Source organism: Oncorhynchus keta, chromosome 31 (assembly GCF_023373465.1).
Source record: "Oncorhynchus keta strain PuntledgeMale-10-30-2019 chromosome 31, Oket_V2, whole genome shotgun sequence".
NCBI classification, from domain to species: Eukaryota; Metazoa; Chordata; class Actinopteri; order Salmoniformes; family Salmonidae; genus Oncorhynchus; species Oncorhynchus keta.
The window spans coordinates 11,742,918-11,755,099 of record NC_068451.1 but is presented as its reverse complement, the minus strand read 5'-3'; the positions used below and the strand labels follow the sequence as shown (position 1 = coordinate 11,755,099).

The 12,182-nt window shown below is 43.2% G+C and overlaps 1 protein-coding gene across 12 annotated transcripts in view; it reads left to right on the top strand.

Annotated features, from left to right (window-relative positions):
- Positions 1–12,182, top strand: part of LOC118364049 (myocyte-specific enhancer factor 2D homolog) — a 72,396-nt gene that overhangs the window by 41,944 nt on the left and 18,270 nt on the right. For 7 of the 12 annotated variants that reach the window (XM_052489578.1, XM_052489581.1, XM_052489580.1 and 4 more), the window contains exons 4-5: positions 7,793–7,930; positions 11,761–11,968. In XM_052489578.1, the coding sequence (XP_052345538.1) occupies positions 7,793–7,930; positions 11,761–11,968 (346 nt within the window). Of the gene's footprint in view, positions 1–7,577; positions 7,713–7,792; positions 7,931–11,760; positions 11,969–12,182 lie in introns of all 12 variants that reach the window. The other 5 variants (XM_052489577.1, XM_052489584.1, XM_052489583.1 and 2 more) reach the window with 1 other exon arrangement.

Sequence of the window (12,182 nt, the reverse complement as noted above, 5' to 3'; positions counted from 1 at the left end):
ACCTCCGAGTGAAGGAAAAGCAGCCAACAAGTGCTCAGCATATGTGGGAACTCCTTAAAGACTGTTGGAAAAGCATTCCAGGTGAAGCTGGTTGAGAGAATGCCAAGCTGTCATCAAGGCAATGGGTGACTGCTTTGAAGAATCTCAAATATATTTAGATTTGTTTAACATTTTTTGGGTTACTACATGATTCCATATGTGTATATCATCTACTGCATCTTTATGTAATACATGTATCACTAGCCACTTTAAACTATGCCACTTTGTTTACATACCCTACATTACTCATCTCATATGTATATTCTGTACTCGATACATCTACTGCATCTTGCCTATGCAGTTCTGTACCATCACTCATTCGTATATCTATGTACATATTCTTTATCCCTTTACACTTGTGTGTATAAGGTAGCAGTTGTGGAATTGTTAGGTTAGATTACTCGTTGGTTATTACTGCATTGTCGGAACTAGAAGCACAAGCATTTCGCTACACTCGCATTAACATCTGCTAACCATGTGTATGTGACCAATTAAAATTGTATTTTATTTGTTATTTCATATTTTTTGATGTCTTCACTATTCTACAATGTAGAAAATAGTAAAAATAAAGAAAAAAAACAAACGAGTAGGTGTGTCCAAACTTTTGACTGGTACTGTACGTACACACACACTCACACTCAATATTCTTCACACAGTTGGGCATTCCTTCACTCTAGTACACAGCTGGGAGGTGATGCATATGTACACACACGGCTTCTCTCTGTGCTGCACGTGTTTGGTGTGTGTGTGTGTGTGTGTGTGTGTGTGTGTGTGTGTGTGTGTGTGTGTGTGTGTGTGTGTGTGTGTGTGTGTGTGTGTGTGTGTGTGTGTGTGTGTGTGTGTGTGTGTGTGTGTGTGTGTGTGTGGGTGTGTGGGCAGCCTGCCTCTCCTGCCAGAATGTGTTAATCCGCTTGACTGCAGATCCCAATCAGGGGCGAGGGAAGGCAAAACGAGGGAGAATGAGCTCTGAAGGAGGAAGGAGATGAATAGCCATGGAGAGGAAAGAGGAAGAAGAGGGAATGCCTTTTTTTTAAACAGCTCAAAGAGGAAGATCTTACCACAGCATGGCTTAAAGACTTTGTCACTTCCCCGATTCAAGGTCACGGTGAGAGGAGCTCCTCACGACACACGCCACAAAACAGAACTTGACAAGATTCCCTCTAAGTAATTGTTTCCAATTAGAACATATAATTGCCCATCACTTTCCAATATGGTGGCTCACCACCAAAAGGGCTTCTGGGTAGAGGCCAGGGCCATTCGGAACTGTCCTATCATAACGCTGATGGTTCCCTAGGAGGCGGGCCTCCCTCTGTTGCCCTGGCGATGCTCCCTACCTCGGGACTAATCCCATTTTGCCATGTCAACCAAATTCCTGGGACGTCCCCTAAGACCTGTCGTATCCCAATATCCTGATCAAGGCAGGGCAGGACAGGGTCAATGGGGCCTTCTCCTTATCACGTGGCCTCCAAAGGTCACATGACGCACCATGATCGCCATGGAGATGGTAATTTGTTTAATGATGATGCACCAGGGTGTGATGGTAAATGGCATCAAATCAGATTCAGTTTTTTGTTTTTGTTTAACAGGCACTTAGTCTGCATCATGTTTGTTGTTGTTACTGCCAGGAACATTAATGTAGCAGGGTTGATTATTTAAGAGCAAATGAAAACCACATTTATTTTTTCATCATGGCAAGCTAAAAAATAGTTTGATTTGATGCCGGAGTTAAAATGAATCTGAATATTTTAAAGAGCTTATGCAGCATTATGCAGATTTTAGACTGCTAAATGCAACAGGATGTGATTGCAGACAGATCATATGGTCCTCCTCATATGTATACGTACACTGTCATCCTATGAGCTGCTATCTGACATCTGACACCCGGCAGATTCCAGATCATCCATATCCAATGAGGGCATGGTCCGCTACCTCTGTACTCTGTGAGGAAGCAAGCCATCGGCCCCTCCTGAGATGGTGTGATAGAGGGGATCCATTAACCACATGTATAAGTAATAACACCCACTGCTGGCTATTGTGGTAATGGTGGAAGACATTCTTCAGGGATGTGCTACTGTCGAATGAATGGGGAGGATAAAGCCGGACAGAGCCGCTATGGCCACTCAGTTTCCCCGATGCAGCCACGTTAGTGATGTGTTCTTTGGCAGCCCAGTAGCGTAGTAAGCAGAGGCTTTAGTTGTGCTCTATCAGGATGCCCTGGGGGGCTCCATGTACCTGAATGCGGACAACTGCAAATGGGACGTGACATTACATTCTGCCTTTGTGGACAAGGGCCCCAGCCCTTACTGTTCACCACATACTTCCATTCTAAAGAGGGAGAGGAGGTAGAAAAGGAGAGATGAATGGCATTTTGAGAGCAGAAAATAGGATGGGAAGCTGTGGGAATAGGTCAACAGAGGAAGAGGGAGAGCAGGTAAAAATAAGACGGGTGAGGAGAGAGATGGATAGACAGGAGATGGAGGAAAGTGAAGGCCGGATAAGAGGACTAAGGAGAGCAGCATAGTAAAACATGTGGGAGAATAGGAGGCTGAAGTGAGAGGACTGTATGGATTGATTATGAGATCCTGAGAGAGAGAAATTAATATAAATGGATAGAGTGGAAGGGAAGAGGGTGAAAGGTGAAGGAAAGCGAGAGATACAGCAGGAGAGAGAGACAAGGACCAAGTGACCACGAGAGAATGAAAGAGAGAGTGAGGGAGAGCAGGAGAGAGGATGAGCGTGCCAGTGGGGGAGGGGCAGGGAAGCTCATAGCCCAGCCAGTCACTGCGTGCTGCTCTACAGGGGAATCTTACCCTGGCAACATAATAGAGGGCAGCACTTGAAAGATTGTGCCAGTGGGGGAGAGGTGCGGAGGGACCGGTGAACAGATGGAGCTGACTGAGACGAGCTGATCAGCTGACGTGTGTGTGTGTGTGTGTGTGTGTGTGTGTGTGTGTGTGTGTGTGTGTGTGTGTGTGTGTGTGTGTGTGTGTGTGTGTGTGTGTGTGTGTGTGTGTGTGTGTGTGTGTGTGTGTGTGTGTGTGTGTGTGTGTCATTATATAGGACTGCCAGGTCCTATTGTCAGGGCAGTTTTGTATGTAGCGATTTTTGTTATGTTGACAGTCTGCTGCATATGTCCATGACTAACACGTCCCCCGCAAAGACTTTTGTCACATGTTGTCATTGTTAGTTTTTAGCTTTTTAGGTCAGCACAGACGAACACAGATCATGTTTTCCATGAACAGTGCAGAATAAACAGTATGGTGGCTGAACAGTGTCAGGAAGTTCTAGTGTCTAATTTGATCAGTGCACTGATTTTGAATTGATATGCCTCAACAGAGAAATCGGGTACTGATGGACAAATAATCTCCATGTGGGTGGAATGTGGAATGTATTTCATAATGTGTGTAATAAAATGGATATAATATATCCTATATATTTTGGATATCATACTTTACATTATGGATAATAGTATTGGCATCACATGTAAAGTGAATTTGATCTGTATTGGGGGGTTTAGCTCAGTAAACCTGGATTCAACTTCACAGTTGGGTAGCTAATGACTGCGTTCGTCTTTTTACGTCTTTTATTCTCTCTGCCTCTCAGCTTGGCATTGAATTTCATGGTATTGAGTCATCCTCACTACACAGAGAACAGTGATCGTCCCTAGTGGGTGTCCTAGAGAACATCCACTTATCTACTCATCAAATCTCCCATCAGGCAGCACTCACTGTATGGCGGATAATACAGTCATCTCTCTGCCACACAGTACTGTAGATACCCATTTATTTATGTTGCTTTACTTAAAAACACATTCCCCTTTTCCATATAGAATACAACTGAATAGTACATCTGTCGTGTTGAAGAATTTGCCACACTCTAGGCTCAAATTCATTTTGCTAGTGTCGGAATCTGGTTTGCTGTTTGGTCCAGATCCCACTGGCAAAGCTACTTACAGTAAAGCTTGTTTCCAGAATAATGCCAAAACAAGACCCTTTCCACTGTGCATTAGAGCTGAAATGGCCTGACTGCTCTAGCTCTGTGGCTGGTGGTGTGCTTCCATTTCACCCCCTACCCTTTACCTTTGCTCAATGGCTTTTGTTGGCGTGACGCTTCACATCAATTTAGAGGTGCTCGAATATCCGAGCTGACAGATGAAAAAACACGATGATGTGCCCTTAAACAAGGCACTTAACTCCAGGAGCACCATACTATTACGGCTGACCCTACATCTAATCCGGTGTATGTGACAATAAAATATATACAGTACTAGTCAAAAGTTTGGACACACCTACTCATTCCAGGGTTTTTCTCTATTTTTACTATTTTCTACAATGTAGAATAATAGTGAAGACATCAAAACTATGAAATAACATACCAAAAAAGTGTTAAACAAATGAAAATATATTTTAGATTTTAGATTCTTCAAAGTAGCCACTCTTTGCACACTCTTGGCATTCTCTAAACCAGCTTCATGAGGTAGTCACCTGGAATGCTTTTCCCACAGTCTTGAAGGAGTTCCCAAACATGCTGAGCATTTGTTTTCCTTCACTCTGAGGTCCCCAAACCATCTCAATTGGGTTGAGGTCGGGTGATTGTGGAGGCCAGGTCATCTGATGCAGCTCTCCATCACTCTCCGTCTTGGTCAAGTAGCCCTTATATAGCCCGGAGGTGTGTTTTGGGTCATTGTCCTATTGAAAAACAAATGATAGTCCCGCGAAGCGCAAACCAGATGGGATGGCGTAACACTGCAGAATGCTGTGGTAGACATGCTGGTTAAGTATGCCTTGAATTCCAAATAAATCACTGACAGTGTCCCCAGAAAAGCACCCCCACACCACCACCTCCATGCTTAACGGTGGGAACCTCACATGCGGAGATCATCCGTTCACCTACTCTGTGTCTCACAAAGACACCAAAAATCTCAAATTTGGACTCATAAGACCAAAGGACAGACTTCCACTTGTCTAATGTCCATTGCTCGTGTTTCTTGTCCCAAGCAAGTCTCTTCTTATTATTGGTGTCCTTTAGTAGTGGTTTCTTTGCAGAAATTCTTCCATGAACGGCCAACTCTGATGTGATGCTGGTGTGATGTGTTACTTGAACTCTGTGAAGCATTTATTTGGGCTGCAATCTGAGGTGCAGTTAATTGCTGATTTCTGAGGCTGGTAATGCTAATGAACTTGTCCTCTGCTGCAGAGGTCTTCCTTCCTCTGGCAGTCCTCATGAGAGCCAGTTTCATCAGAGCGCTTGATGTTTTTTGCGACAAATAGCCCTATCTTCCCACAAAACACACACAAATCACCAGTCTCAACGTCAACAGTGAAGAGGCGACTCCGGGATGCTGGCCTTCTAGGCAGAGTTACTCTGTCCAGTGTTTGTGTTCTTTTTCTCCATCTTAATCTTTTCTTTTCAGTCAGTTGCTTTTTTTTTTTGCAACTCTGCCTAGAAGGCCAGCATCCCGGAGTCACCTCTTCACTGTTGACATTGAGACTGGTGTTTTTAATGAAGCTGCCAGTTGAGGACTTGTGAGGTGTCTGTTTCTCAAACTAGACTGTCTAATGTACTTGTCCTCTTGCTCAGTTATGCACCGGGGCCTCCCACTCCTCTTTCTATTCTGGTTAGAGCCAGTTTGGGCTGTTCTGTGAAAGGAGTAATACACAGTATTGTCTTAGGTCAGTTAGGATCACCACTTTATTTTAAGAATGTGAAATGTCAGAATAATAGTAGAGAGTGATTTATTTCAGCTTTTATTTCTTTCATTACATTCCCAGAGGGTCAGAAGTTTACATACACTCAATTAGTATTTGGTAGCATTGCCTTTAAATTGTTTAACTTGGGTCAAAAGTTTCAGGTAGCCTTCCACAACCTTCCCACAATAAGTTCGGGTGAATTTTGGCCCATTCCTACTGACAGAGCTGGTGTGTAACTGAGTCAGGTTTGTAGGCCTCTTTCAGTTCTGTCCACATATTTTCTATAGGATTGAGGTCAGGGCTTTGTGATGGCCACTCCAATACCTTGACTTTGTTATCCTTAAGCCATTTTGCCAAAACTTTGCTTGCAAGTTTGCTTGGAGTCATTGTTCATTTGGAAGACCATTTGCAACCAAGCTTTAACTTCCTGACTGATGTCTTGAATGTTGCTTCAATATATCCACATAATTTTCCTACCTCATGATGCCATCTATTTTATGAAGTGCACCAGTCCCTCCTACAGCAAAGCACCCCCACAACATGATGCTGCCACCCCGTGCTTCACGGTTGGGATGGTGTTCTTCGGCTTGCAATCCCCCCCCCCCTTTTCCTCCAAACATAACGATGGTCATTATGGCCAAACAGTTCTATTTTCGTTTCATCAGACCAGAGGACATTTCTCCAAAAAGTATGATCTTTGTCCCCATGTGCAGTTGCAAATCGTAGTCTGGCTTTTTTATGGCGGTTTTGGAGCCGTGTCTTCTTCATTGCTGAGCGTCCTTTCAGGTTATGTCAATATAGGACTTGTTTTACTGTGGATATAGATACTTTTGTACCTGTTTCCTCCAGCATCTTCACAAGGTCCTTTACTGTTGTTCTGGGATTGATTTGCACTTTTCGCACCAAAGTACGTTCATCTCTAGGAGACAGAACGCGTCTTCTTCCTGAGCGGTATGATGGCTGCGTGGTCCCATGGTGTTTATACTTGCGTACTATTGTTTGTACAGATGAACGTGGTACCTTCAGGCATTTGGAAATTGCTCCCAAGGATGAACCGGACTTGTGGAGGTCTACAATACTTTTTGAGGTCTTGGCTAATTTATTTTGATTTCCCATGATGTCAAGCAAAGAGGCACTGAGTTTGAAGGTAGGCCTTGAAATACATCCACAGGTATACCTCCAATTGACTCAAATGATGTCAGTTAGCCTATCAGAAGCTTCTAAAGCCATGACATCATTTTCTGGAATTTTCCAAGCTGTTTAAATGCACAGTCAATTTAGTCTATGTCAACTTCTGACCCACTGGAATTGTGATACAGTGAAAATAATCTTTCTGTAAACAATTTTTGGAAAAATGACTTGTGTCATGCACAAAGTAGATGTTCTAACTGACTTTCCAAAACTATAGTTTATTAACAAGAAATTTGTGGAGTGGTTGAAAAACGAGTTTTAATGACTCCAACCTAAGTGTATGTAAACTTCTGACTTCAACTGTATAAATATATATATATATATAAGAATGTTTCGTTATAAATTGTTAGTCATTGTCCAGTAATAATGCCTTATTTCAGACATCTTTGTTGATTTGTGTAGAGTAGACCTTTGAAGGTGGTTAGCTTCGAAACGATGGTCATAGGTGCTGACCTTCCTGGGATGGATCGATGTTATATATTATCTGAGGATCAGAATCATGTTACAGGTCTTGTTCGAATGCCATCGCTGTTCTTTTCTTTATCATTATTAGAATTTAAATGGTGGTACAACAGTCTGGATGATGGGTGTTGTTGACATAATTGTGCGTGAAAATGAAATGTTTTCCTCTGCTTCTTCTTCCTCTAACCGCTTCAGACGTTGCGAAAGAAAGGCTTTAATGGTTGCAACAGCCCTGAGCCGGACGGCGACGACTCCATCGACCAAAGCCCGTTAAACGACGACAAGTACCGCAAGAACGAGGACCTGGATATCCTGTTCAAGCGCTATGGCGTGAGTACCATCGTCCTCTCGTCACGTTCTCTAACCTCCCTCTCTCTCTCTCTCTCTGTTGTTGGAACAAACGGACCAAGGCTCTGAACAAGAAAGAGCACCGGGACTCAGAGAGCCCAGACCCTGAGGAGCCCTTCTCCCTCACCCCCCACACTGAGGAGAAATACAAAAAAATTGACGAGGAGTTTGATAAAATGATGCAGAGCTATAGGCTGTCAGTGAGTACCGTGAGCAGTACTGCATCTGCTGTGTTACCTGGACTGGATTTTACCCAGATCCGGTTGCAGACAGCAACCCAAATACTCACAGAGCACCCACCCACTCCCCTCCATTTCTCACCCCCCTGATCGTGTGTGCCCGGGCAAGGGCAAGGAGGTTTGGGCGCGGAGCTCAACACTCTGATTGAGTGGTCGCAGCCAACCATTTAGGAAGTAATCATAAAGACTTCATAAACATGACATAACCGGTCTCAGGAGTCATTCATAAGCTATTGGCAGATTTCATGAAGACTACATAAAAGTGCCATAGCAAACGGGGCAAAACGCATTCAAAGCAATAGATCTCATTATGCGTTGTCACCCCTTTGTTAGAGTGAGAAGAATCGTACAAATTAATGCTTTTCAAGGGTGTTAGTTTTACAGATAAAGTGTGACCATCTAGGTTCGGAAGGCCGTTCCTCATTTTCCAGGGTGTCAGTCAGACACTCTCCAGGGCTGCCTTATAATTGGCACGCTGCCACGGTTTATCGCCTCTTTTATTCCTCTCTCCGGTGCCAATTTTTTTATGATTCATTATTTTCCACCAGGGCTCAGTAATGTCATTAACGTCAGTTTAATGAGAAGCACTCAATTTACAACCAGGCTTCCTGTCTGATCTGGCCTCCCTATTGGTCACGAGGGATGGGACTTTGGCCCGAGTAGAACTCGATAGACAATGTGAAGGACTTTACTGCTCACAGGATGAGCTGAACTGGAGATATACACACCTATCCCTGATTTTAAGCCCTGGTTTCTTAGAATGTATTATACAACAATGTACTACAATGTATTGCATAATCTGCATTATGTAGGATATTGTCACTAAAACAAAAAAAACAATGTTGATGGAAAGGTTTTGTTATCCAAAACTGATAATATTATCACACAACCAACCACTCAGTTACATTGAAGCAGCAGTTCAGCAAAAAAGTTGAATGTCTCTCTATCGAATCAATTCAGTAAATACTGCTCATTTAACCTAAGCCTTATCTCCAACACTTTGATGTTTGTGGTGAGCTGAAATGGCTCCTAAAAGCATTTCTGAGTAGAAAGAAGAAAAATAGAATTGAATCTGCTACCCCCTGGAGAGTGTAGCTCCCGCCCCAGTCGATTGGAAGCAAGCAAGCCCCCATCCCCCACCTTGCCCGGCACACCTTTCACAGGGCGCACTGTTGCAAACGGAAGCATACAGCACCAATCTCCCTCAACAGCATCATAATCCACCAACATAACAGCTAGGGGGCTGGGATATACATGCTTAATCCCACTCGTACTGCAATCCCCGGAGTCAAGTAGAAGGCCCTAGGGAGTTTAGGGAGGCTAGCTATACAGTCTACAGGCATGGACAGAATTATAAGGAAAGACTGGAACTTGCCAATTGGTGAAACAGCTGATTTAGCTTTTCAGATTTAAGTGATGTTACTTGATATTGTTTGCAATGTTATGCGTTTCCTGTTGTTGTTTGAAATAAGACTGTCACTGTCAAATTTGTACTAAAAAGAGAGACAAATTTTGTTTATTTCTCCGTCTATTGAAGTTATTTTAGAAATGTTTAAAGCACTCGTTTTCCCTCCTGTATTCCAACAATACTAAGATTAAAGCTGAGCATTATTTTTGTATAACGATTCAATCTAATTGCATTTTACAGAGTATTCACTGGTGAGATCAACATTGTAGTCAAATGTCAAGGACCTTTAAAGGTCAACGGAACGTTGTTTGAAAGTTGTTTTTGTGGTTTTAATCCATCACTGCTAACAAATAGGATGAGATATTTCCTAAAGTTGAAAGGGAACTTTCAAAGGCTTCTAGGACAAGGGGGAGGGAAGGAAAGTAGGGCATGAGTTTAATTCATTCTGATACCCTCGCATCTAGGAAATACACCAATGTAGCGCTCCGCTGAGAAAAATAGGTTCATTTTTTTGTTATGCCATTGGAGGCCTTGAGCTGCCTTCAACGAACCAACTTAGCCCGAGGAAAAGCTGAATGACTATTATTTATCCAATAGGATTCATTTTAGTGCCTTTGTAATGCCATGTACTTGACACAATGAATGAGCCACTCTACACTAATATTAAGATTATGCCCACTGGCAGTTATCTGACCTAACGTAGCAATACCACTGAATAACTTGTTATCCAAGAGACATCTGACCAAATGGCACAGCACAGTTTAGTGTACATCAGTGTAATATTCAACGGTATTTTAATGAGATAAGTGTATGTAGGGAGTGCTGTCCCAGTGCTGTATGCTCCACGTTTCCACACCTCTGCCCCCTCACACTAACCTCACCGCCATCCTTCCATCCCTCCACCCATCCATCTCTCCCTCCTCTCTGCCTGGCCAGTGTGCAGTGCTGTAACCTTCTGCCTTATATTGTAGACTACCTCCCCAGATTCCAGACCTAGCCACCAGCATGCCCAGTAGGTTTACCCATTTGATCTTTCTCTGTCTTTCTCTTTATTTCTCTTTCGCTCTTCTTTTTCTCTCCCCTACCCTCTCTCGTGCTTTCTTTCTTTCTCTGCCTCTCTCTGTTTCTGGTGCTCTGGGATTTGAGACATCTCTATTATTGTGGAGTCCAAGGCAGATTGGTTTTGTCACCATAGTCCCCTGAACATTGTTGCCATATGCAGCATATTGAGTGAAGTTGTGTACGTGACATGACACCCTCACGGGTCTTATGGGTCGGAGGAGCTACAGCACTAGTGACAGCCCGGATGCCCTTCTGTCTTTACGTTACCTAGCACTGTTGATCGTCACTAGAACAGGATAATGCAGACACAGACTACTACTCAGTCTACTAAAATGCTATAAAGAAAGGAAAAGGACACACTCCATCTCCCCACATTGACAAATGGTTTGTCACAAGAATGACAGGACTCTTATCAGATTATGTCAAATACAATACAAAACACACAATACCAAAACAACTTAGTCCTCCCTGCTCCCCTTTCTTCCCCTGTATAACATCACACACACATCCCAGATGTAAACTTGTGGAATACTCTGTAGGCTAACGGGAAGGAAGGTCGATATGATGGACAGAGTAGAGCATCTTCTTTCTCTTTAAACTGGGTCCCACTCAGCACATACAGTACCAGGCCACGCTTGGCCCATATTCTATATATAGAGGCCCTGCCTGCTTTCTGCCATGATGAGGAACAGGGTGAAATGGGTTACAGGCAGAAGAGTGGACAACCCTGGCATGGGTCCTGTCTCTGACTAGGACCTGGTGTTGGGCTGGGTCACATGGCTAGTATTATCTAGCTGACTTGGGACCTGTTCAAAGCTATTTGCTAACTACACTTCTTATACTTTAAGAAAGCACTCCTTGATACTTTAGATAATGTTTTAGTGGCTAGTTATATACATTTTTAAGGGTAAACATTTACTTCCAGGTAAAAGTAAGTAAATTAGCAGTCAACTTCTCAGGTTGAGGCTACATATCAGATACTCAAAGTTCCAAGCTCTGTGCAAAAAAACTTTTTTTTCTCCAATGGTTTCTCTTCAATTTTCCCTAAATTAAAGATACTATATGACATGTCACCAATAACCAATGCAATAACAATCCCATGTAGCTTTTATGATGTACACATAATCTTGCATGTGATCTGAAAGCAAACACTTTTTCAGCTTCTTATTTCCACAAGTCAGTTTGCATGCTAACAAATCTTGTGCGATAGTATGTGTGTGTTCTTGTGCATGCACATGCTTCTGAGAGTGTGTGTGTAACATTATACATGTGCCAATCGTGGGTTTAAATTTCTAAGCCCCTCTTCCTGTCTCTCCTCCAGTCAGCCGTCCCACAGCCCACTTTCTCCATGCCCGTCACGGTGCCAGTGTCCAATCAGAATGCTCTCCAGTTCAGTAACTCTGGCGGCCTGGTAACCACCTCCTTCGTCACCTCCACCCTCACAGACCCCCGCCTGCTTTCACCACAGCAACCATCTCTCCAGAGGAACACTGGGTCTCCAGGGTTACCACAGCGACCGGCCAGCGCAGGTAAGGAACAGAGTGGACAGTGCTTAATGGTTGACTTCATCACAAGTTCAAGTTTTATTTGTCACATGCACAAGTACAGTGACATACTTAACTTGCAAGCCCTACACAACAGTGCAGTAATATTGAACTAATAATACAAAATAAAAAACAGGATAAATAAAAAATAAGAGGAAGCTATATACAGGTGCAGTGCCTGTACAAAATGTGCAGGGAT